Source organism: Pristis pectinata, chromosome 2 (genome assembly GCF_009764475.1).
Source record: "Pristis pectinata isolate sPriPec2 chromosome 2, sPriPec2.1.pri, whole genome shotgun sequence".
In the NCBI taxonomy this organism is placed as follows: Eukaryota; Metazoa; Chordata; class Chondrichthyes; order Rhinopristiformes; family Pristidae; genus Pristis; species Pristis pectinata.
Genome location: NC_067406.1, coordinates 136,085,204 through 136,111,835, shown reverse-complemented (window position 1 = coordinate 136,111,835; position 26,632 = coordinate 136,085,204). Strand labels below are relative to the sequence as shown.

The 26,632-nt window shown below is 45.2% G+C and overlaps 1 protein-coding gene across 9 annotated transcripts in view; it reads left to right on the top strand.

The window, feature by feature from the left end:
* The window catches only part of fam13a (family with sequence similarity 13 member A), a 252,848-nt gene that overhangs the window by 92,044 nt on the left and 134,172 nt on the right, over positions 1 to 26,632 (top strand). For all 9 annotated transcript variants that reach the window (XM_052009895.1, XM_052009890.1, XM_052009901.1 and 6 more), the window contains one exon: positions 17,511 to 17,609. In XM_052009895.1, the coding sequence (XP_051865855.1) occupies positions 17,511 to 17,609 (99 nt within the window). The remainder of the gene's footprint in view (positions 1 to 17,510; positions 17,610 to 26,632) is intronic.

The following is a 26,632-nucleotide window of genomic DNA, read 5'->3' as shown; positions in this document are numbered from 1 at the left end:
CCATTCTCTTGCCTTCTCCCTGTAACCCTTAACCCCCTTACCAATCAAGAACCTATCAATCTCTGCCTTAAATACACCCACTGACTTGGCCTCCACAGCCCTCTGTGGCAAGGAATTCCACAGGTTCATCACCCTCTGGCCGAAAAAATTCCTCCTCATCTCAGTTTTAAAAGAGATGGCCCTTTATTCTGAGACTGTGTGGCAAGGAATTCCACAGGTTCATCACCCTCTGGCCGAAAAAGTTCCTCCTCATCTCAGTTTTGAAAGAGATGGCCCTTTATTCTGAGACTGTGCCTGCACTCTCTTTCACCCTGTTTATCAGGCTGTATCCAAACCCTGCAGGGTCTGGTTTCCCGTGCTCCCTTTAATCGTATTGGGTTCACTGGGAAATTTACTATAATACAACATCTAAAAAAGTGAATTAAAAATATATTTGAAAGTGTAGAAAGAAAACCTGCTAGTCCAGTACCATCAAATCCTGAGCATGCCAGATTATTGGAATTTTACAGTGTTAATGAAGGTGTCTTAAAGCAAAATAGCCCTGAGATCTTTGGACATTTTTTCCGAAGGTGTCTTCAGTCCCTACTCCAGGTGCCACAGGATGCTGGGGAAATCCTTGGGCCAGAGAATTTCTGGGTCATTATATCCCAACTAGAAATAAATCGGAGAACAAGATCACTTCAAAGAGGGTACTGACACAGTCCAAGGAAAGTTCGTTAGATCCATAATTCTGCTCCATGCTTGAAGTATATTCTGCTTGTTTTCACAATGATTAAACAGAACGATGAGCTATTTGTTCTGACATTTCCTGCTATTTCCGAGTGAATATTTAGTCTCATTTTAATTTAGCTTCCTTTCAAAAATAACTATTTTGTGCGATATTTGTAGGCTTCAACCTACCTTATGTAAAGAAAGCTGAGGTCCAAGAAGTTGGCTTGGTTTAATTGGTTTATTATTGTCACGTGTACCGAGATACAGTGAAAACCTTTTGTTTTGCATGCATCCAGGCAGATCATGCTGTGCGTAATTATACTGAGGACATAATTACGTTGAGAACATAATTACATCGAGGTTGCAGAAGGTGGAGAGATCAACAGGGTGAAGCAGGGAATTCCAGAACTTGGGGCTGCCATAAGAAGTCAGGGTGTGGTGTAGAGGGAATAGTTGACCAGAACTGGAGGAATGTGGGGACCTCATTCACAAGGGTTTTGATAGACGGATGTAGGCTAAATACTTCCACAGAGCATAGGAGGAAGCCATACAGAGGAGAAGGATGAGGCCATGGAGGGATTTGATAGGGAAAATATTTAAAATAATTCCCTGTCCAGTATCCTGGCGAGTACAGAAGTGATTGGAGCGATGAATGGATGGGACATGAGGTAGCAGGGATATGAGGAGGGTTGTACTGGATGAGCAGAGAGCGGTGGGTACAAACTAGAGCAAAGCAAGTGTAAAGACATTAAGGAGACACAAGAGACTGCAGATGCTGGGATCTGGAGGCAAACCAAACTATTGAGGGAAATGGACAGTCAACATTTTAGGTCGAGGTAATGTAGCGGTTAGCATAACGCTATTACAGCGCCAGCGACCCGGGTTCAATTCCGGCCGCTGTCTGTAAGGAGTTTGTACGTTCTCCCCGTGTCTGCGTGGGTTTCCTCTGGGTGCTCCGGTTTCCTCCCACATTCCAAAGACGTAGGGGTTTGGAAGTTGTGGGCATGCTATGTTGGCGCCGGAAGCGTGGCGACACTTGCGGGCTGCCCCCAGAACACTATGTATTTCACTGTGTGTTTCGATGTACATGTGACTAATAAATAAATCTTATCGTTATTTTATCTTATCTGGATTATATTAGATACTAAATCTGAAGAATGAAATGAACTCTGGCAAAGTAACAAAAAGAATGTCAACTTACTTAATGACGTCCAGAGTGGCTAATCATACCATAACTTCATTCGGAAAGGTGTGATACAGTGAGTTTTCGAACAGTTACCTTAACCCAGATATTTACTGATGATAACTTTCCAATGTAATGCTAAGTAAAAAATGTGACAGGATTGATGAGAGACAGCTCCCAGTAGAATCCATCTACAGATGGAGTCTCTCCTCAGGAGAAACAGTCAAATGGGAGGAGTTTGATAGGATAGACATAGACTAAATGTTTCTACTTAAAGGCACGTGTAAAACTAGGATACAAATGGAACAAGATCCCACCACCAGCCACATACTCCCTTCCTCTCCCTTTCCAGTATTTCAAAGGGATCGCTCCCTTTGCAAATCCCTGGTGTGTAGTTCTGACCCCGCATGCTACTCCCCATTGTATGGCACTTTCCCCATGGAATTGCAGGAAATGCAATACCTGACCTTTCCCCTCCTCTCTTCCCACCTTCCAGGAACCCAGACAGTCTTTCCAGATGAGGCAGTTAGCTATTGACACCTCTTCCAATCTTGTGTCCTGAATTTGGTGTTCCCAATGTGGTCTCCTCTACACTGGAGATATCAAACGCAGATTGGGCGATCGCTTGGGGGGAGTGCCCGCACTCAGACCTCAGGAGTGACCCTGAGATTCTGGTTGCCTGCCACTTTAATTCACCATCCCATTCCCACTCCGACCTCCTGGGCTGTGGCCTCCCTGCACTGTTACAACGAGGCCCAATGTGAACTCAAGGAAATTTGGTAAATTGGTTTATTATTGTCACATGTACTGAGGGACAGTGAAAAACTTTGTTTTGCCTGCCATACGTACGGATCATTTCATCCCATCAGTGCATTGAGGTGGTACAAGGGAAAACAATGCAGAATAAAGTGTTACTGTTACAGAGAAAGTGCAGTGCAGGCAGACAATAAGGTGCAAGGCCATGACGAGGTAGATTGTGAGGTCAAGAGTCCATCTTATCGTACTAGGAACAACACCTAATCTTTCATCTGGGCACATTGCTCCCAGTAGGACTCAGGATCAAATTCTCCAACAATAGATAATTTGCTCTTTCTTTCTGTTTGCATCAGGACTGGCTATCTTGTCTGCCATTGCTTTTCTCAAAAGTATGCTGCGTATGTCACATGCTAAGCATTCCCATTTGGCTGTTTCTCATGAGGAGAGGGCGCATCTCTAGATGGATTATACTGGGAGCTGCCTCGATTAATCCCATTACCTCCATCTCTCATCTCTACCAACTCCACTCTTCCCCCTCCCCTACCTGGATCGATCGGCCCATCATCCTTCAACTTTCCCACAGAAAGTTAGTGCTAGTACTTAATTACATCAGGGCCCTTATTTTAGTGAGATTTATGTTCATACAAAGTCCATGAAGGGTTCAAGTTCAACTTTATTATCACTGACATATGTGGTGAAATTTGTTGTTTTGCGACAGCAGTGCAGTGCAAGGCATAAAAATTACTATAAGTTACAAAAAATAAATAAATCGTGCAAAAGAGGAATAACGAGGTAGTGTTCATAGGTTCATGGACCGTTCAGAAATCTGATGACGGAGGGGAAGAAGCTGTTCCTAAAACGTTGAGTGTGGGTCTTCAGGCTCCTGTATCTCCTCCCCAATGGTAGTAATGAGGAGAGGGCATGTCCCGGGTGATGAGGGTCCTTAATGATGGATGCCGCCTTCTTGAGGCACCGGCTCTTGAAGGTGTCCTCGATGGTGGGGTGGGTTGTGTCTGTGATGGAGCTGGCTGAGTCTACAACCCTCTGCAGCCTCTGTGCATTGGAGCCTCCATACCAGACTGTGATGCAACCAGTCAGGATGCTCTCCACCGTACATCTATAGAAATTTTTAAGAGTCTTTGCTGACATACCAAATCTCCTCAAACTCCTAATGAAGTAGAACTGCTGGCATGCCTTCTTCATGATTGCATTAATGTGTTGGGCCCAGGATAGATCCTCTGAGATGTTGACACCCAGGAACTTGAAGTTGCTCTCCCTTTCCACTGCTGATCCCTCAACGAGGACTGGTGTGTGTTCTCCCGACTTCCCCTTCCTGAAGTCCACAATCAATTCCTTGGTCTTGCTGACACTGGGTGTGAGGTTGTTGTTGCAACACCACTCAACCAGCTGATCTATCTCACTCCTTTACGCCTCCTCATCGCCATCTGCGATTCTACCAAAAACAGTGGTGTCATCAACAAACTTATAGATGGTGTTTGAGTTGTGCTTAGCCACACGGTCATGAGTGTAGGGAGAGTAGAGCAGTGGGCTCAGCATGCATCCTTGAGGTGCGCCTGTGCTGATTGTCAGTAAGGAGGAGATGTTACTACTGATCCACACTGACTGTGGTCTCCTGATAAGGAAGCGGAGGAGCCAGTTGCAGAGGGAGGTACAGAGGCCCAGGTTTTCTTCCATATTTTTCCTCTTCCTTAATTTGTCTTTTCCCCACACTTTATTTCCCTTTCTGTTTCAGATTCTAACTGAGGCCATTCTCTCCTTGTCATTCCTCTGTTTCCTGCTCCATCCTTATAACTCATTGGTCAAGGTGATAGACCTGTCCCATCTTGCATCGAGGTGATGGGTTCTCTTTGCCCTCACGTAACACCTCACTTTTCAGCAGCTTGTGAAGGGAAAAAGACTGAGCTGAAGGATGAGGAAAAAGTGCAACTAAGAGGGTGTGTCCTGAGATACTGAACGCTGACAAATTGTGAGCCTTTGTATCTGATCTGACAGAGTCTGTGTGCATCTAACTGCAAAGTGAAAAAGTATTCCTCAATCGGTAGTTTGAACATTGATTTTTCTTAGTCCTTTATATATCAGTTTGGATGTTTTATCCTTTCTCATCTGCACTATGGCTTGGTGTATTGTAATTTTTCCTGAATAGAGGAAGAAAATTAGGAAAGATTGATAATGCGATTTGTCATGATTGCAGGTGGTAGTGAAAGACTTGTTTCTGCCAGTTTAATTATTTGCTCAGTTAGCCATGGTCTTCATAGTTAGCAGCAGTATGAAGTGTAAAATTGATAGGATCACTTCTGTTAGATTTTATGTTCTCACTATTTTCCCTGAAGTGAGTGTGCAGACTACTGCACAGGAAGCTTGTTTATGATAACAGCTTTGTGTTACTAAATGCTTCTGTACCCTTTTGTTTTGCACCAGTCTGCAACCTGCTCTTATTACAGACACTTTTATCTTGTTGCAGAAGTGAACACATTATCACAGAGAGAACATACAGATTTGGACGTGTGTAACTATACTGCCGTATGAGCTAAATAGTTGCTGATAACTAAGGATTTATTGTAACGTTTAGTCTTTTGATGGGTTTACTTGTGATACTCTCTTACTTAGGGGAATCCAGGTCAGTTAGAGAATCTTCAATTTAAAAACCCCTAGGCCAAACTTCACTGATAACTATTCAAGATATTAGAGATATAGAAAACAAAATATCTAATTCTCTTAGATAACCACATGAATGACAGAGAAATGGGGGGCTATGTGGGAGGGAAGGGTTAGATAAATCTTATAGCAGGATAAAATGTCGGCACAACATGGTGGGCCGAAGGGCCTGTACTGTGCTGTAATGTTCTATAATTGATATCAGCAGTTTTCCATTGATATATTTTGACTGTTTGAATACACAATAATAACATTTAAGAGACATTTGGACAGGTATATGGTATGGATAGGAAAGGTTTAGAGGGATATGGGCTAAAGGTGGGCAAATGAGACTCGCATAGATGGGCATCTCGGTCAGTATGGACAAGTTGTGCGGAAGGGCCTGTTCCTGTACTGTATTACTCTATGACACCACCCCACCTCGCCAGCCCACCAATCACCTCTGGCTCCTGTCTTACCGCTCCCCCTCTCTTCTTTATGCTGGCCACTCTCCACTCTCAGTCCTGATATAGGGTCTTGACCTGAAACGTTAACAGTTCCTTTCCTCCCACAGATGCTGCTCGACTCGCTGAGCTCCTCCAGCAGATTGTGTGTTGCTCCAGATTCCAACATCTGCAGTTTCTTGTGTCTCCAATCCAATTTCATTCTTGTCTCTGCATTACATTAGAAAGTTACCTTTACAACATTAGCAACATATTGCACAGACAAAGGAGCTTAAATGGCCCGTTAACGGTCACATCATTTCACTCTATCTGAGAAATTCCCTTTGCTCCATCCTTTGCCTCCGCCACCTTTGCTGCTTATTGACTAACGCTCTCTGTCCTCAGTTGTGACGAAGTGTCTCAGACTTGAAACTTTAACTGTTTCTCTTTCCACAGTCGCTACCTGACCTGCTGAGTTTTTCCAGCACTTCCTGTTTTTGTTACAAATGTAAGACAGCTTGTGATACCTCCAGTAAGAAATTCATGACAAACCACTTTACGTAGGGTGTGGAAAATGCAGACAAGCTTTGCACTGTACCTTGGTACAAGTGACAATAATAAACCAATACCAATGCCAAGAGGAGCTGGGACAAATGCATTTCAGATGTATTCCAGAGGAAGACACAAGAGATTCTGCAGATGCTGAAATCTGGAGCAACACACAAAATGCTGGAAGAACTCAGCAGGTCAGGCAGCATCTATGGAAGGAATGGCAGTGTAATATGTTTTGCAATGGCAGTGTAATATGTTGAAGATGAAAGGCGTCTATGGTATCTATATCCAGTCCGGATGAAGGGTCTTGACCTGAAATGTCAACTGTCCACTTCCCTCTGTAGATGCTGTGTGACCTGCTTAGTTCCTCCAGCGTTTTGTGTATTTCAGAGGAAGTTGACCAAGGATGAATGGTGGAAAGGTGGAATATTCTGATAGGGTTAGAGCAGGCAAAGGCTAACGTGAAGCATAAATGTCCCCACAGGTATTAAACAGTGTGATTTTTAAGTAAATTTTACAGCACGTTAAAAAACCATGAAAATCCAACCTTGGGGGGCTTGATGAAAGGAGTACAGGAAAGAGATAGAGAGCCTAGTGGCATGGTCTCAAGACAACAATCTTTCCCTCAATGTCAGCAAAACAGAAGAGCTGGTCATTGACTTCAGGAAGCGGGGTGGAGTACTCATGTCTGTATCAATGGTGCTGAGATGGAGATGGTTGAGAGCTTCAAGTTCCTTGGTGTAATTGTCACCAGCAATTTGTGCTGGTCCAACCATGTAGAAGCTATGGCCAAGAAAGCACACCAGCACCTCTACTTCCTCAGAAGGCTAAGGAAATTCGGCATGTCCCCGATGACCCTCACCAATTTTTGTTGACGCACCATATTCAAATGCATCACAACTTGGTTTGGCAACTGCTGTGCCAAAGACCACAAGAAATTGCAGAGAGTTGTGAACACAACCCAGTCTATTATGGCAGCCAGCCTCCCCTCCATTTTCTCTGTCTATACTTCCCGCTGCCTCAGGAAAGCAGCCAACATAATCAAGGACCCCTCCTACCCTGGTCTTTCTCTCTTCTCTGCTCTTCCATTGGGCATAAGCTTAAAAATGCATCATCAGGCTCAAAGCTTCTTTCCCACTGTTTCAGGACTCTTAAATGGACCTCTTATGAACTCTTGATCTCAGTCTACCTCGTCATGGCCCTTGCACTTTATTTGTCTGCCTGCACTGCACTTCCTCTGTAACTGTAACACTATATTCTGCATTCTGTTATTGCTTTTCCCTTTGGACTACCTCAATGTACTTGTGTATGGAATGATCTATCTGGAATGGCATGCAAAACACAGCCTTTCACTGCATCTCGGTTCATGTGACGATAATAAACTAATTACCAATTGATACTGCACACCTTACACAACTGTTGCACAGCTCTTATTGAACTGACACAACACAGACACAAAGCAAAAGGCTCAGCTGGGCAGAATTACATCTTAGATGCATGCCATAAATGTTGACCTGCTTCTAGAAATGGGCTGCCACAGATGTTTTTAAACACTGCGCGTTGAGATACAATTAACAGTGTGGCCCCAGAGGTTTGAACAAATATAACAGCTGGCTGCAGACCAAATGTGTGGGTCCTGACGTGGAAAGAAATAAAGCTGGATGGAACTTGTTTATCACTGGCAAACATAGGCTGCAAGGAAGTGAGCTCTTGGGACAGATTTGTCTGTGGATTCAATGGCACATAGTTGGCAAGGTGGTTTATAAGCTGCATAGGTTGAACAAAAGCTAGACTTGTTCAAAACAAGATGTACATTCCCACATTGCTGTTTGCAAACTGATTAAACTTCTGAAGTGACCTATATGCAATGGCAGTGTAATATGTTAAAGATGAAAGGCATTCTATCAGTAACATGACCATCAAGAACTAACAGTACAGGGGGCTATTCAGCCCCTTGTGTCCGTGCCAGTACTTTGAAAGCGCTCTTCCATTAATACCACACCCCTGCCTTTTCCCCATAGCTCCAAGAATTTATTTCCTTTTCAAGTTCCTTTCAAAAGCTGCCACTGAACCAACTTCCACTGAGTTTTCAGGCATTGCATTCCAATCATAACAACTCACTCTGTTTAAAATCTCCTTATCTGCTCCCACACCCCCTTGCCTTAAGTCCTTGTGCCAAGTATTGAGGCTCTCACCACTGAAAACATTTCCTCCATTGGAAACCTTCAGAATTTTGAGCACCTCGAGTAAATCCCCTCTTTGTTCTAAGGGCAACAATTCCTTCTTCTCTGGGCACGATGCAATTATTGGCTGCAGACCCAGAACATTGTGTGATTCCAATAAATCCAGATACCCCATTTTTTACGCAGTGGGATTTGCATCCTGAAGGTTACAGTTCTTTGGTGTTCACTTTTGTACCTTGCATATTAATTCAAGTAATTCATGCCCAGTTGAAGGTCAGACTGATGTGGGCAGCATGAAAAAAGACATAAACAACTTTCTCTTCAGACAGAATTGCAATGCTTCAGTTCTTTAAGGAATGACAGTCCCAAAATAGACTCTCGAAGATAGCTTAAGTTCCCTGTGGGGCCACCTGCTTTGACTTAAAATAACCTGTTTAAAGCACATAAGCATAGTTTAAGCAACCTTACACAGCTATTTACAAGATGTGAGCATCGTAACCTTTTCACTTTGGGAGTGGTTCCTTTAAAATAAAATCTAATACTGAAGGATGTCTCTGCTTCTCAAATTCTGGACTCTTGTGCGTCCTAACATCAGATCCCCCACACTGGTGGTCAGATCTTCATTTGTCCAGAACTTGGCTTTGAAACTCCTTCTCTAGTTCTCTTTGCGTCTCCAGTTCCTTTTAAAACTCTTCTTTAAGACCTATCCCTTCGTCCGAGCTGTCTTAATGTCACCTGATATAGCTTGATGTCAAATTTTCTTTGACAATGTTGCTGTGAAGTGTCCTGAGATGTTTTAAAATGTTAACAGAACTATGTGTGTTGAAGCAACAAGGGCAGTTGATGATGATGAGCTTGGTTGGAAAGAATGAGGTGGAGGCCTCGAAGACCAGCACCCAGAATGGAATCACTTGTCACAGATCACATGGCCAAACATAATTTCACTGCTTTGTGTCTCCTCTCCAGAAGTTCACCAGGATGTTGCCTGGAACGGAGGCCTGCAGTTATAAGGAGAGATTGGATAGACAAGGTTTATTAGAGTCATAGATTTATATAGCATGGAAACAGGCCCTTCAGACCAACTCATCCATGCCAACCAAGTTGTCTACTTGAGCTAGTCCCATTTCACCACATTTGGCCCATAACCATCTCAACTTTTCCTATCCATGCACCTATCTAAATGTCTTTTAAATGTTGTACTAATACCCACCTCTACCACTTTCTGTGGGAGCTCGTTCCATGCACCCACCACTCTCTGTGTGAAAAAGTTGCACCTCAGATCCCTTTGAAATCTTTCCCCTCTCACCTTAAACCTATGCCCTCCAGTTTTACATTCTGGGGAAAAGACTTTGACCATTCACCTTATCGATGCCCCTCATAATTTTATAAACCTCTATAAGGTCACCCCTCAGCCTCCAATGCTCCAGGGAAATGTCCTAACCTGTCCAGGCTCTCCTTATACCTCAAGCCCTCCAGTCCTGGTAACATTCTCACTGGAATATAGGAGGCTTGGGAGGGGTTACCTTATGAAGATTTATTAAGTGATAAAACATAGATATGATAGACTGACTTTTTCCCAGTACAGGGGAGTTTGGAGCTGGAGGGCACAGGTTTAGTGTGAGACGGGAGAAACTTACAGGCGATCTAAAGGGTAAGTCGTTCACATAGAGACTGGTGGTTATCTGCCACTACTGACTCCTCTGGAATGAGCTGCCAGAGGAGGCGGTAGAGGCAGATACAATTATAATTGTATAAAAGCCAGCCTCCCCTCCAAGGACTCTGTCGACACTTCTTGCTGCCTTGGTGAAGCAGCCAGCATAATCAAAGACCCCTCCCACCCGGGTCATTCTCTCTTCTCCCCTCTCCCATCGGGCAGAAGATACAGGAGCCAGAAGGCATGTACCACCAGGCTCAAGGACAGCTTCTAGCCCACAGTGATAAGACTATTGAACGGTTCCCTTATACGATGAGATGGACTCCTGACCTCACAATCTACCTTGTTATGACCTTGCACCTTATTGTCTGCCTGCAATGCACTTCCCTGTAGCCGTAACACTTCACTCTGTATTCTGTTGTTTTTACCCTGTACTACCACAATGCACTGTATAATGAATTGATCTGTATGAATGGTATGCAAGACAAGTTTTTCACTGCACCTCGGTACAAGTGACAATAACAACCCAATACCAGGGTTGGGGAATCAAGAACTAGAGGGCATAGGTTTAGGGTGAGAAGGGAGAGATTTAACAGGAACTCGAGGGGCAACGTTTTTACACACGTACATATATGGAATGAGCTGCCAGAGGAAGTGGCTGAGGCAGGTACAATAATAAAGTTTAAAAGACAGTTGGACAGGTACATGGATAGGAAAGGTTTAGATTATGGGCCAAATGCTGGCAAATGGAACTAGCTTGGATGGGTAGCTTAGTCAGCATGGACCAGTTGGGCCGAAGGGCCTGTTTCCATCTTTATGACTCTATGACTGTTTTTATCACTGGCCAATAAAGGTGTTTGGATTGGTACTTAGATAGGAAAGGTGTAGAGGGATACGGGCCTAATGCAAGCAAATGGAATTAACGTAGAGAGGCATCATGGTCAGCACGGATGAGGTGGTCCAAAAGACCCCAATTCTGTGCTGTGCAGTTGTATAATTCTATGATTTTAAGCCCCACGATCTTGTTCTGGCTTGAGACCAGTTCTGTTTTGTTTCTTCATGGGTTATGCCCATGTTCAGGAAGACTCATTGTTTTTGAATTTCTAAATATCTCATTTCATTTAAGAAGCATCCAGACAAGTAGCTGAATCGCCAAGGCATGGAAGGTTATGGACCTAATGGGGGTTAATGGGACTAGTGTGGACAAGTGCAGTGGGCAGTATGGTGGGTTGAAGGGCCTGTTTCTGTGCTGTACAATTCCCTGACTCCACATCATGTATGGTTTGAGGCCAATGCTGTCCCTAATTGACTGTTCAAACTCTCCAGCCCAGAGGGATGGACATGGCCAATCATGGCACTCAATCAAGCCTGAGGTCAAGAGGTTTTTGGGCAGTGATGCAATCAGGGGATCTGGTCCTTGGGTGGGAAGGTGGGCTTGAGGCACAGAATCAGCCATAACCTGACTGAATGAAGGAGCAGACACAGGGGGTCCATTCAGTTTCTGTTTCTTAGAGACACAGGAGACTGCAGATACAGGAATCAACAAACAAGAAGCTAGAGGAACTCAGTGGATCAGGCAGCATTGATGGAGGGAAATGGACAGTCAATGTTTCAGGTTGAGACCTTTCATCTGGACTGAAAGATAGAAGGGAGATGGCCAGTGTAAAGAGATGAGGGGAAGGGGTGCAGCAAGAGCTGGCAGGCGATAAGTGGATCCTGGTGAGGATGGATGATAGGCAGATGGAGGAGGGAAGATTGGAAATAATAGAGGCTGGGAGGTGATAGGAGGAGGTAACAAGGGGCTGCAGATGATGGGATCTGATAGGAGAGGAAGGTGGAGCATGGAATCAAATAAGGGAGGTGGGGAGGGCAGATGGGAATAGTGGGGGGAGGGGAACCAGTGGGAGGAGTGTGTGGGTGAGGGGGCAGATGGAGAGGGTGGAGGGGGGGAAAGAAACAGGGTGATTGGGGCTGGGGTGAGTGCAGGAAGAACTGGGTAGATCAGGAGGAGAGAGAAACAGGACGGAGGGGAACAGGTTGCCTGAAATTGGAGAATTCAGTGTTAATACTGTCAAGTTGTAGACGACCCAGGCAGAATATGAGGGGCTGTTGCTCTAGTTTATATTTAGCCTCACCCTGGCAGTAGAGGAGGCCGAGGACAGATTCTGTTTGCGTGTTGCTGGTGTGTATCAGTTGGTGGTGCACTTGCCTCTCGATCAGAAAGCTCTGGCTTCAAGCCTCACTACAGGGCGATGCTCCCACTCCAGTATTGAGGGGTTGCTGCCTTGTCAAATGTGCTGCCTTTACAATGAATCCTGAAACTGAGGCTCCAGCTGCCCTTTCAAGTAAATGTAAAAGATCCTGCAGTCACTATTAACAAAAATAGGCCAAGCAGCATCCATGGGGAGAAGGAATCTTCGATGTTTTGAGTCAAGGACTAAGGCTAGAGGGGGTAGGTAGCTGGTCTAAAAGGGGAGAGAGGGAGGGATGAGACAGGGGCCAGTAGGTGATAGGTGGACTGAGGAGGGGTCAAGGATGATGGGTAGCAGGAGCCAGGTGGGGGAGGGGGAGGGGGTGGAGCTGGGAGACGGAGGCACGTAGGTGACAGATGGACGCAGGCAAGGAAGGTAGATGGCGTCAGATGGGGGGAAGAGATGGTGAAGATGGAGACAGAGGTTAGTGGGTAATGAGCGGGGACACAAAGACATTGGTGCTGGAAACTGATAAGTAAGGAAGGTGATCATGGCAACCATTGAGGGAAAGATGACAGGCAGATGGAACCAGATGGGGAGGGATCCGGTGGATGAAGTGCGTCGGCAGCAGGTGGATGGAACCAGGAAGGGAGGGGGATGAAAATGGGTGATGGGGAAGCTGGAGGGGGGCATGAGAAAGCGATCAAAAATGGGAGGACCAGGTGGATCGGGAGGAGATAGCGGAACAGGAGGTAAGTGGTGCCTGAAATTGGAAAATGTACTGTTAATACCATTGGGTTGCGGACTACCCAGGCAGAATATGAGGGCTTATTCCTGTAGTTTGCCTTGGGGCTCACCCAGGCAGTGGAGAAGGCTGAGGATGGACAGATCTGTGTGGGGATGAGAAGGGGAATTGCAATGGCATGCAAGCGGGAGCTTGGGATTGCAGGCATAGGTGCTCTGCAAACCAGTCACCTGGTCTGCACTTGGTCTTGCTGACATACAGGAGGTCGCATCAGGAGCAACGAATGCAGTAGACAAGGTTAGGAGAGGTGCAGGTGAACCTCTGCCTCACCTGGAAGGGCTGTTTAGGTCCCTGGATGGTGGTGAGGGAGGAGGTGCAGGGATTGGTGTTGCACCCCCCTTCGGTTGCAGGGGAGAATGCCAGTGGTCAGGGACGTGTGGGAGGGGAGGGATGAGCGGACCAGGGAGTCATGGAGGGAGTGGTCCTTGTGGAAGGCGGAAGACAGTAAGGAGAAGATGTGGCGGCTGGTGGAAGTGTCGAAGGATGACGTGTTGGCTGTGAGGCCTGTAGGGTGAAAGGTGAGGACCGGGGAACTCTATCCCTGTTCTCTTTGGAGGGAGGTAAGGTGAGAGCAGAAGTCCAAGAAATGCAAGAGAAGGCTTCATCAACCACAGTACAAGGGAAGCCACGTTTCCTGAAAAGGAGAACGTTTCTGGAATGGAAGGCCTCATCTTGAGAGCAGATGTGGCAGAGACAGAGTAACTGGGAGAACGGGATGGCATTCCTACAAGGCACAAGGTGCGAGGAGGTGCAGTCTTGGTAGGTGTAGGAGTCTGTGGGTTTATAGTAAATGTCAGTGGCTGGTTTGTCAAAGAGCAGGGAGTTCTCCCTCATATCCTGACCAACATTTATCCTTCAAACAACATCAAAACAGATAATAATCGTTATCATTTTGTTTTGTTGGGAGCAAGTTGATTGCTACACTTTCTACATTCCGACCATGACATTGCTTTCAGAAAATAGTTCATTGTTTATGAAGTGCTTCGGGATGTCCTGAGGTCATGAAGTCACGTGTCATTTTGTCTTTACCAGCTGAGTGTGCAGATCCCTTTTAGACATTTTGGAGACTTAACATGGATCGTGTATCCTGAAGAGTACAGTTGACCAACTTTAAGGATGACCTGAGTTCCTAGAAGTCGAGTGGAAGTTTCCCTGTATTGAATTTCCTCAAAACCTTTCATAATTCTGAAAGCGTCTATTAAATTTCCCCTCAGTTTTCACTGCCTCTCTAGTTTCTCCACAGATTTTACTGTTAATTCTTCTACTACATTTGTACTGATAGACATGATCAGAAATACCAGGAGTAATACACTGTGGAGATAATAGCACAGTGGTTAGCGTTGCTGCTTCACAACTCCAGGGATCTGGGTTCAATCCCGACCTGAGGCAGTGTCTGTGGGGAGTTTGCATGTTCTCCCTGTGACTGCGTGGTTTCCTCCTGGTGTTCCAACCACATCCCAAAGATACGCTGGTTGGTAGGTTAATTGGGCACTGTAAATTACCCCTAGTGTGTAGGTGGGTGGTAGACCCTGTATGAGAGAGAACAGGTCACTGAGAATGGAGCTGATACATGCCAGACTTCAAGTACCCATTTATACTAGTCCCATTTACCAGCCATCTATGCCTTGATAATTCAAATGCTTGGCTGGATTCTTCTTAAACATTGCGAGAGTCTCTGCCTCACACAATTGTGTTCCAGATTTCAACCATGCTCTGGGGGGAAAAATTCTCAATCCCCACTCTTTATCATAAACGTATGCCCTCTAGTTTTAGACACCTGTGCCATGGAGAGCCAACATATGTTTGATGAGCCAAATGGCTTTCTTCAAATGCAGGAGAATACTTAATACATATAGAACAACGTTGGGTGTTTTACCTGTACCCTGGAAGCTCCACATGATATTAATGACATTTACTCATCTAGAATATCAGAAACTGTAATAATGGATTGTTAATGGTGGGTGCCGCGGAACGCACTCACCATGTAGTGGGTGCGTGGAACGTACTGCCGGCAGAGGTTGTGGGAGCAGATACACTAGGGACATTTAAGAGACTCTTAGATAGCCACATAAATGATAGAGAAATGGAGGGCTATGTGGGAGGGAAGGGTTAGATAGATCTTAGAGCAGAATAAAATGTCAGCACAACATTGTGGTCTGAAGGGCCTATACTGTGCTGTAGTGTTATGTTCTATGTTCTATTAAATGGAAAGGTCAAAACATTTCATATGACATTCTGCTAATAATCCATCAACATTATTGTCATGCGCTTGTAGGAAGCACCTTTTATCATAAGGGGGCTTACTCTCCTGTGATGAAGTGGATTGTTTTCTGTGAGTGCTAGATATGACCCAGGATTAATCCAAATCTAAGGCATGTGATGCTAATGTATTTGGAATTATTCAGTAGTTTGCTGAACAGCTGCTACCGTCGCTGAAGGGGAAGACTGAAATCTGTCGTGCATCACCCATATTCCTGCACTCAGTGGGATGTGAATCAAGTGCAGTCCAAAGTTTAAAGTGGATTCAAACTGAAAGCCTTGACAGAGAGAATGCTTCATGCCCCTTGGTGTTGGAGTGGGAATTTACAGAGAGAACAAGCACACACAAAGACATGACTAATTGTTAAGCAGTGGCTGATCGATAAATTGAAGGTAGATAAACCCATACAGTAAGAAGTTTTATTTTATGTGGAAGTTTTATTTTGCACAAATAATTAGGACTTGCGTTTCTATGGTTCCTTTGTAACCTCAGGATGTTCCATGGTGCCTTATTACTTTTAAGGCGTAGTCACTGTTATAACAAACACTTCGCACCAACCTGATATTGCTTGAATATGCTGCAGTACTAAATACCTCGGGCAGGTCATTAGGGTCTTGCTGTTGTCAGCTTGTTTAGGGTTATTCAAAGATATTGCAAAGAATGACTTTAATGTTTTAATGTTTAAGATTTGCCAGTCAGCATTCTGTGTTTCAGGTTTTATTACCGAAGTGCTATCTTGACATCAATGGGAATAACAATATCTGTCAGTCAATCTAATACTGGTAGGTTTAGACTACTGGCAAAAGTAGTCAACCTTCACCGCATTCTCCCCCATCCACTACCCCTCTTGTGACGCCTCTTCCGTAGTATTTTACTGACAAGGTCAAGTTCTGTCTCAAATACCTGTGAGGGGACCAGGCAGGAAGGTTGCCTTCACTCTGATAATGTGCTGCATCAAAGCAGTATCATTGCCTTATTGAGTGCCAGGACTGTTGCGGCAGTGAAAGAGAGGTACGTGCCTGGAACGTGCTGCCAGGGGAGGTGGTGGAAGCAGATATGACAGCAACGTTTAAGAGGCATTTAGACGGATACATGAACAAGCAGGGAAATAGAGGGATGAGGACCACGTGCAGGCAGATGAGCTCAGTGTAATTTGGCTTCATGGTCAACACAGACATGGTGGCCCTAAGGGCCTGTTCCCGTACTGTACAGTTCTGTGTTTCTACGTTAAGGTGAAGGAATGGTGAAAGGCACCAAAGTCCAGACAGTGCGTGACCTGGAGAGAAGGTTGGAAGTGGTAGCCTTCCTATCAATCTTGTGCATTTGGTTGACGTTCTGGTGGTGTTGCTGAATTGTAATTGAGCCTGAGCTCCCCTCTTCTGATGATGGAGGCTCTGCTTACTGTCAAACTGGGTATCAGATAAATAATTTGACACTTGGGATTTCTTCTTGTAGATTGCCACACCTCATAATATTTTAACCTATTTCATGCTGCTCAGGAGTTAAATACAGTCTTCCAAAAGCCACCATAACAAAATCATAAAAAAATGTTGAAATGAGCCAGTTGGCTGGTGGCCAAAGATACTCAGATGGAAAAGTATTTCACATTGGTTCCCGTGGCTAGGTGTGTATGGCAAACAGTTTAACGAGAAGCCAGCAATTCTCTGCAATAAAACATCACACTTTGATCTCCAATAAAATACTTACTACGTATTTGACTTTGGAGGAGGCTGAATCATTGGACTTGTGAAGGTTAATAGACAGGAGCTTCAATTGATTTGCTTGTTGTTTAGGGGCTGGGTTCAATTTTTTCATAGATTATAAATGACTGAGGGTTGGGATTTGAAGCTTTTCCCCTTTACCAAGCCTTTCCTGACTCCCCAGCCCTTCTATAAGTGCTGTAAGTACGTAGTAGTGCATTCATTCAATATTTTTACTGTGAACACAAATTTTGTAATCCTTATTGCTTTGATCTTGCCAGGTTTCGACTGTCTTTCATTGGTCCCACCTGCTCAATGTAATTTATCTTTTTACTCATTAGTACACATTTTGTTTCAGCCTGTGGCTTTGGGATACATTGAATTCATTCCATTTTCTCTTGAAACTCTTCCTGCAGGAAGCCAGCAGTGACGTATCCTCCCCAACCAGTGTGTATTCAGTGCCACCAGCTGCCTCAACCACTGAAGCAACAAGACCATTGCCCAGGAGAAAAAAGGTTTGCCTCTTTGATTACAATTGCTCACCAGCCCTGTGGTTTTTTAATTTTCAGTCTTAAGTACAACATAAGGGTGAATTCCTAGTTTCCAACTCAGCTTTCCTAGTTTTTCCCTATTGTTGCAACTGCCAGGGAAGAGATAACTGGCAGGGACACATCCAAACTGCTTGCTCCTAAGTCAGTATAAGATGTCCTCTCACACCAGTGTAAGATGTAGCCTCAAGCCAGGAGTGCTCCCTGATATCCCCACCCCAAGCTTGGTATTGGTTTATTATTGTCACATGTACCGAAATACAGTGAAAAGCCTATTGTTTTTCTGCCATCCAGACAGATCATTCCATACCTAAGTACATTGAGGTAGTAAAAAGGTAAAACAGAATGCAGAATATAGTGTTACAGATACAGCGAAAGTGCAGTGGAGCTAGACAAATAAAGGGCAAGGGCCGTGACTCTTGGGAGATCAAGAGTTCATCTTTTAGCATATGACAGGTCCGTTAAAGAGTCTGATAACAGCGGGATAGAACTGTCCTTGAGCCTGGTGGTATGTGCTCTCACATACAGGCGAGGGGAGAAGAGAGAATGACTGGAATGGGAGGGATCCTTGATTATGTTGGCTGCTTTCCTGAGGCAGCGGGAACGTGCTCCCAAGATAATATATGATGTTTTCCTGCCAGATGTGTTTAGACCAGTGAGATGTGTCCCCCAAGCCAGATGTGTTTCCAATCCAGTGCCAGTAGGCAGATCCAGCCCCGAGCCAGTGGTAGCTGATTGAGGCGTTCACAAGCATTGACCATTCCCTTTGCAGTAAATCATTACGTGAGTGGCCTGTCGATGAAGCTCCTTCATCCCCTTGGGGAAATGCCTGGCGTCTACTTAATTGGCTACAGTCCAGGAGTGATCAGCAGAGACCTAGGTTTTCAACTCGTTATGTTTTCTTAAGCATATGTAATTTCTGAGGTAGAGGATCTTGGTTCTTCGTTCTATCTATCTTGCCCCCACTCACCCCAGGTTTATATTGCCTGATACTGGTGATCCCCTCATGGCCCAGTGATCAGACTTCTTCCCCTTGATGTAGATTAAAATATTTATTTCTGGTCTTGGCCTTTAGTCCTTACTCTCATTTGGTCAACAGCAGTCCACAAGTGGCTTGTGTCTCAGTTCCTGAACCTCAGATGCAACTGAATAGGTATTGTACATTTTCGGGATTGACGACATCAGATCCTAGTCCAGTGGTGGTTGGGGTGGGATCAGATCCCAGTCCATTGGTGGTTGGGGTGGGATCAGATCCCAGTCCAGTGATGGTTGAGGTGGGATCAGATCCTAGTCCAGTGGTGGTTGGGTTGGGATTAGAGTCCAGAGCCCAGTGAGGTGATAGCTGAAGGCTGAGGATGTCGTAAATGAAGGCAAGAGGTTATGTGGGGGGGCGGTGGGGGATTCACTCTGGACCCTTTGGTGGATCACCGGGGGAGATGAGGAGGTTTGGGTCCTTGGTGATCACAGGTTGCAGTGCTGGGAGATAGACAGCTTGTGTCTGTTGTGAAGGTGGGGCAGAGTTTGGTCCTGTGCCTCGTGGTTCAGTTTGCTGAGCTGGGGGTTGGTGGCACCGGAAGGGCCGGATGTTGAGCCAGTGCTTTTGGAGGGAAGCCCGAGGGATACCAGGAAGTAACCTGATAGCAATATTACTCCAGCACTCTGCTAGAAAGTCCATATTAGTCCTGCAGTGCCCTATCCACTGATGTGGAAGTTACACCAGGAGCACTCGTGTGACCCACGGAAAAGGCCACCTGACCAATGGCTATTGATGTCCCTCCCCATTCTCTGTCCATTATGGATAGGGCTCAGAAATCTAAGGAAGTGACCAGTTGAATTCCTAGAATCGATTTTCATTCACATAACACATAGGGAAAAAAATGGCATTATGCAAATGAATTTCTCAGCAAATGGATACCAGGTCCATTGCAGCTTTCTGACTGGGAGTGATCATTTGTACGGGGTAAAGATATTGAGGGATACGGAGCCACAGTGGAGGATCCGGGTGAGAATACAGCTGGAGTATGTGTACAGCCTTGGTCCCATGAAAAAGGAGAAATTTGCCATTGAGGGAATGCATCAAAGGTTCATCAACCGGTTCCAGGGATGGCTCAGCTTGTATTCTCTTGAGTTTAGAAAATTGAGAAGTGATCTTAAATCACTTGAGGCATGATTATAAAACTCTGGTTAGGCCACATCTGGAATATTACATTCAATTCTGGTCACCCCATTATAGGAAGGATGTGGAGGCTTTGGAGATGGTGCAGAAGAGGTTTACCAGGATGCTGCCTGGAATAGAGGGTATGTGCTATAAGGCGAGGTTGGACAAACTTGGGTTGTTTTGACTGGAGCAGCAAAGGCTGAGGTGTTTAGAAAATTATGAGAGGCATAGGTAGAGGAGACAGCCGGTATCTTTTTCCCAGATTCCAAATGTCCAATACTAGATGGCTTGTATTTAAGGTGACTCGGGAAAGTTCAAAGGAGATGTGCATGGCAAATTTTTTACGCAGGGAGTGCTGGGTGCCTGGAATGTGCTGCCGGGGTGGTGGTGGAGGCAGATACGATAGAGGCGTTTACGAGTTTCTTAGAGAGGTACATGAATGTGCAGAGAATGGAGGGATATGGACATTGTGTAAACAGAAGGGATTAGTTTAGTTAGGTGTTTAATTACGAGTTTAATTAGTTCAGCACAACATCGTGGGGCCAAAGGGCCTATCCCTGTGCTGTATTCTACGTTCAGTGTTTTATGATCTCATTGAAGTTTACAGAATTTTTACAGGTTTCAACAGGGTGAATACATGTGGATGAGTAATCTGGAATCAGTTGTCACGGTCTTAGAATAAAGGATAGGCTGAGATGAGGAGACATTTTTTCATCCCATGGGTGGCAAATCTTTGCAATTCTCTGTTCCAGAGGGCTGTGGAGACTCGAACATTGACTGAGTTCAAAACAGAGGTTGATATTTCTCGATGTTACAGGAATCAAGGGATATGGGGATAGTGCAGGAAAATGATCTTGAGGTAGATGTTGATGAATGGTGCAGAAGGCTCAAAAGGCCAGGTGGCCAACTCCTCCTCCTATTTCTTATGATATTCAGTTATTCATTTGCCCTTGATGGGACTTCAGTTGGTCTGAAGGAATCCTGAGTTACCAAGGCAGCTTTCTGGAGACTGCAGATGATGGAACCTGGAGCAACACACAAAGTGCTGGAGGAGCTCAGCGGGTCAGGCAGCATCTGTGCAGGGAAATGGACAGTCGATGTTTTGGATCGAGACCCCTCATCGGGACTGAAAGATGGAGGGGGGATAGCCAGTATAAAGAGGTGAGGGGAAGGGGTGGAGCAAGAGCTGGCAGGTGATAGGTGGCAAGCAACGAGGATCATTCACGTGTTTGGGGTCATCGTTCAGAATGGACAAACACCAGTCCCAGTTCAACAGGCACCCACACCTCCAAGCATTTCAAAGTCTCAAGTCAGCCGTTCAGTCCCCTAAAGTGATGGAATAATTGGAATCCTCCCCCGGTCAATTACATTGAAGCTGACCACCTTTCTGCCTTAGTTCTGCATGCTTGCTTTGTATGTTAAATATGAGCCCAGGGGACAATGTTTCTGTCACCTGCATTAGCAGTGACTATCCGTGCATTTGTTGAACAATGAGCTTTCAGTGGTGTATAGCTGTTTCCGGTTATCAAACTTCCCTCAGATTCAAACCATGATGGTACGAGGAACAGTAGGAGGAAACGGGTCGCTCTGGGCAAGATTTTTCCATGATAAGTGTTGATTATATGCGCAGTGATTGATCTTGGCTAGTCTAGGTCTGGATCTGGTGAAGCTGTGACGAGGAACCAAGGAGCATGCGTTCTGTTAGTGCAAGGGAATGGAGTAAAAATACTTGGCAAATCTTTCCACTACTGTACTGGGTGCTGAGAGACTGGGGTTCATGTGATCGTGCTCTAAGTGTTGTGAGATTGGGCTCTGGTGCTTGTAAGATCAGAGTCTGGGGGCTCATGAGATTACGGGGTCATGTGATCTGGGTCATGTGATCAAGAACTCACATCATGAGATCAGAGTTGGGGGGGGTTCAAGTGTTTGGGGCCTGAGAGTCACGTGATCAGGGTAATTACTAATTGGTTTATTATTGTCACATGTACCAAAGTACAGTAAAAAACTTAGTTTTGAATGGCGTCCATAGAGATCATTTCAATTCATAAGTACATGGAGGTAGTACAAAGGGAAAAGCAATAATAGAATGTATAATATAGTGTTATAGAACATAGAACATTACAGCACAGTACAGGCCCTTAAGCCCATGATGTTATGTCGACAATTTATCCTGCTCTAAGATCTATCGAACCCTTCCCTCCCACATAGCCCCCCATTTCGCTATCATTCATGTGGCTATCTAAGAGTCTCTTAAATGTCCCTAATGTATCTGCCCCCAAAACCTCTGCCGGCAGTGCGTTCCACGCACCCACCACTCTCTGTGTAAAAAACTTACCTCTGACATCCCCCTTATACCTTCCTCCAACCGCCTTAAAATTATGCCCACTCTTGTTAGCCATTTTCGCCCTGGGAAAAAGTCTCTGACTGTCCACTCGATCTATGCCTCTTGTCATCTTGTACACCTCTATCAAGTCACCTCTCATCCTCCTTCTCTCCAAAGAGAAAAGCCCTAGCTCACAACCTATCCTCATAAGACATGCTCTCCAATCCAGGCAGCATCCTGGTAAATCTCCTCTGCACTCTCTCTAAAGCTTCCACGTCCTTCCTATAATGAGGCAACCAGAACTGAACACAATACTCCAAGTGTGCTCTGACAAAGAGCAGGGGTCCCAGAACAGATCCCTGCGGAACACCACTGGTCACCGACCTCCAGGCAGAATATGGTCCATCTACCACCACCCTCTGCCTTCTATGGCGAGCCAATTCTGAATCCACACAGCCAAGTTTCCCTGGATTCCATGCCTCCTGACTTTCTGAATAAGCCTTCCATGAGGAACCTTATCAAACACCTTACTAAAACCCATGTACACCACATCCACTACTCTGCCTTCATCAATGTGCTTTGTCAGATCCTCAAAGAATTCAGTCAGGCTCGTGAGGCATGACCTGCCCCTCACAAACTCATGCTGACTGCCCCTAATCAGCCCATGCTTCTCCAAATGCCCATAAATCCTGTCTCTAAGAATCCTCCAGTCTTTCGTCCACCACTGAAGTAAGACTCACTGGTCTGCAATTCCCAGGGTTATCCCCACTCCCTTTCTTGAACAAAAGAACAACATTTGCCACCCTCCAATCATCTGACACTACTCCTGTGGCCAGAGAGGACGCAAAGATCATCACCAAAAATGCAGCAATCTCTTCCCTTGCTTCCCATAATAACCTTGGATATATCCCATCCGGCACCGGTGACTTATCTGTCCTAATGTTTTTCAAAGGTTCCAGTATAACCTCTTTCCTCATGTCAACATGCTCTAGCATATCAGCCTGTTGTACGCCATCCTCACAAATGTCAAGCTCTCTCTCTCTGGTGAATACTGAAACAAAGTATTCAATAAGAACCTCCCCTACCTCTTCCGACTCCAGGCACATGTTTCCTCTTTTATCCCTGATCGGTCCTACCCTCACTCCAGTCATCCTCCTATTCTTCACATATGTGTAGAACGCCTTGGGGTTTTCTTTAATCCTACTCGCCAAGGCCTTCTTATGCCCCCTTCTAGCTCTCCTAAGTCCATTCTTAAGTTCCCTTCTGGCTACCTTATAACTTTCCAGAGCCCTGTCTGATCTTTGCTTTCTAAACCACAGGTAAGCTTCGTTCTTCCTCTTGACAAGATCTTCTACGTCTCTTGTCAACCATGGTTCCTTCACTCTACCATCCTTACCCTGCCTCAATGGGACAAACCTATTCAGAGCCCCGTGCAAGTACTCCCTAAACAACCTCCACATTCCCCTTGTACACTTCCCCAAGAACATCTGTTCCCAATTTATGCTCCCAAGTTCCTGCTTAATAGCAGCATAATTCCCCCTCCTCCAATTGAATACTTTCCCATATCGTATGCTCCTATTCCTAACCAAGGCTATGGTAAAGGTCAAGGAGTTATGGTCACTGTCTCCAAAATGCTCTTCCACCAAAAGATCTGAAACCTGATCAGGCTCTTTGCCTAGTACCAGGTCCAGAACGGCCTCTCCTCTAGTCGGCCTGTCCACATACTGTGTCAGAAAACCTTCCTGGATACACCCGACAAACTCTGCCCCATCTGTCCCCTTTACACTCATGAGATGCCAATCAATATTAAGGAAGTTGAAAAGTCAAGCAAAGTTATAGCTACAGAGAAAGTGCACTGCAGGTAGACAATAAGGTGCAAGGGCCACAACGAGGTAGATAGTGAGGCCAAGAGTTCATCTTTATCATACAAGAAGTCCATTCAAGAGTCTTATAATAGTGGGATAGAAGTCCTTGAGCCTGGTGGTACGTGTTTTCAAGCTTTTGTATCTTCTGCCGGATAGAAGGAGGGAGAAGACAGAATGACCAGGGTGGGAGGGGTCCTTGATTATGCTGGCTGCTTTCCCAAGGCAGTGGGAAGTATAGGCAGAGTCCATGGAGGGGAGGCTGGTTTCTGTGATGGATTGGGCTGTCTCCACAACTCTCTGCAATTTCTTGCAGTCTTGGGCAGAGCATTTCCCATCCATGATGCATTTGGATGGGACGCTTTCTATAAAATTTGGTGAGAGTCAACAAGGACATGCCGAATTTCCTTAGCTTTCTGAGGAGATGATTAGTTGGGAGGTGATTCAGCTGAGTGTCCTCATCTTGGCGGCAGCTTGAGTGGGCTGGGTACTGTGTTTAAGTCCCAGGGTGGGAAGCCCAAACGGAAACAGTTTTGGGTTTAAATTAAAGGAACCTACTTGAGTCAGGTTGCTAGTCAGCGAGACACGCTTTAAATCACACCTCAACAGAGGCAGGAGTACACTTGATGTTGTCAAAGGCAGTATCATTCTCAGAACAAGATGGAGGAGAGAAGGTTCTCAGGGATCCAGGGAAGTTCCTCCAAGACTCATGCTAAGCTGTGGGAGACTGAAGATAACTTACACCACAAAAGGGGAGCATTTGGAGGAGGGCACCTCATCCAATGCAGGGTGAGAAGAGAGATAAAACAGCCTTCAACCAGGCTTACTTGAGCTTGCCCTGGTTTTCTCTTGATCCATGCTGCCACTACTCTGGTACACGAGGAGTTAAATTAAGACTGCAGGAATGCCGATTCTGAAAACTCAGGTAAAGTGTTTTGCCTTTTATTCTGTCAAGGTCAGGATAATGTGAAGTTATCTGTTTTGTGTACACAGTGTATGCCATAAAACTAAACAACAAGCAAATCATGGTCACTGTTTATAAGAGGCAAGTAACTCCGTGTGCCTTATCTTTGCACTAATTATACTTTGGATCTATAGTCCTATTCTGCTTTGGAATTCAGGGTGTGTATGGGCTGCAGAGTCTGGTGATATTAAAAAGGAAAATCGCTACCATTTGGCGATCCTGAAACCTGCTGAAGAGATCACTTTCTCCCATCAGCTGTAGCGGTTTACAGCGATAGGGATGGAGGGGGAAAGGCTCACTGTTTACCAGTAGAAACTGGCCACAGGTAAGAAGGCACAAAGGAGTTGATGGGCAGCTGGAAGACCGAGGTTTAGCTGTAGCTTGGCTTGTAGGGTGCAATGTTCAAATCAGAGTAACTCTGCGCACCAGTAAGCAGCTATTTCTGTTCCATCACTTTTATGTTTATGGGAGCTTGCTGTGCACTCATTCACTGCAGTGTTTCCTACATTATAGCATTGAATACACATCAAGCATGGCTGTAAAGCATTTTGGAATGTCATGAAAGGGATGTGAAAAGCATTATAGTATTTTACTCTGTGCCAAAATAGTGTGATAAAATGAAAGACAATTTTTTTAAAAAAATAAGGAAGATTCTACGGGTATGAAAGCATGAGAATGTGTGTCTGGGCAAATGTTTTTATGGATTGGTGCATGTTGAGATGTTTTCAGAGTGGGAACCATTCGAGGTCACCAACTTCAGGCACAATGGTTGACTCTGATTGAAGTGAGTTAAGATATCAGGGGAAGGTTTCGGAGATATCAGAGAAAGGTTTTTTACCCAGAGAGTGGTTGAGGCATGGAATGCGCTGCCTGGGGTGTTGGTGGAGGCAGGTACATTGGTCAAATTCAAGAGATTGCTAGATAAGCATATGGACGAATTTAAAATAGAGGGATGTGTGGGAGGAAGGGGTTAGCTAGTCTTAGGCGAGGTTTAAAGGTCAGCACAACATCGTGGGCTGAAGGGCCTGTATTGTGCTGTACTGTTCTATGATCTATGATCGAAGATAAAGCCAGCAGAGTTTCGAATTAACACAAATTTAAATCAGGTAGAATATGGACCAACAGGAGCATAGAACATAGAACAGTACAGCGCAGGAACAGGTCCTTTGGCCTACGATGTCTATGTTGAGCATAATGCCAAATATCTGCTTCCACCTCCACCCCTGGCAGCCCATTCCAGGCACCTACCTAACAAAACTTGCCCTACATATCTCCTTTAAACTTTCCCCCTCTCACCTTAAATGATTGTCCTCTCGTACTTGAAACTTCTACCCTGGGAAAAAAAGATTCTGACTGTCTACCCTATCTTTGTCTCTCATCATTTTATATAGTTCTTTCAGATCTCCCCTCAGCTTCTGACACTACAGAGAAAACAACCCAAGTTTGTCCAACCTCTCCTCATAGTTAACACGCTCTAATCCAGGCAGCATCCTGGTAAACTTCTTCTGCACCCTCTCCAAAGCCTCCACATCCTTCCTGTAATGGGGCGACCAGAACTGCACGCAATATCCAAGTGCAGCCTAACCATACAGCTGCAATTGCAAATTTTTAAGTCAGCAGGTAACAAGTCAAGCACAAGGCTTTCAGTGTCAGTGATGAGGTAGCAGCAGAGGATGCAAGTGT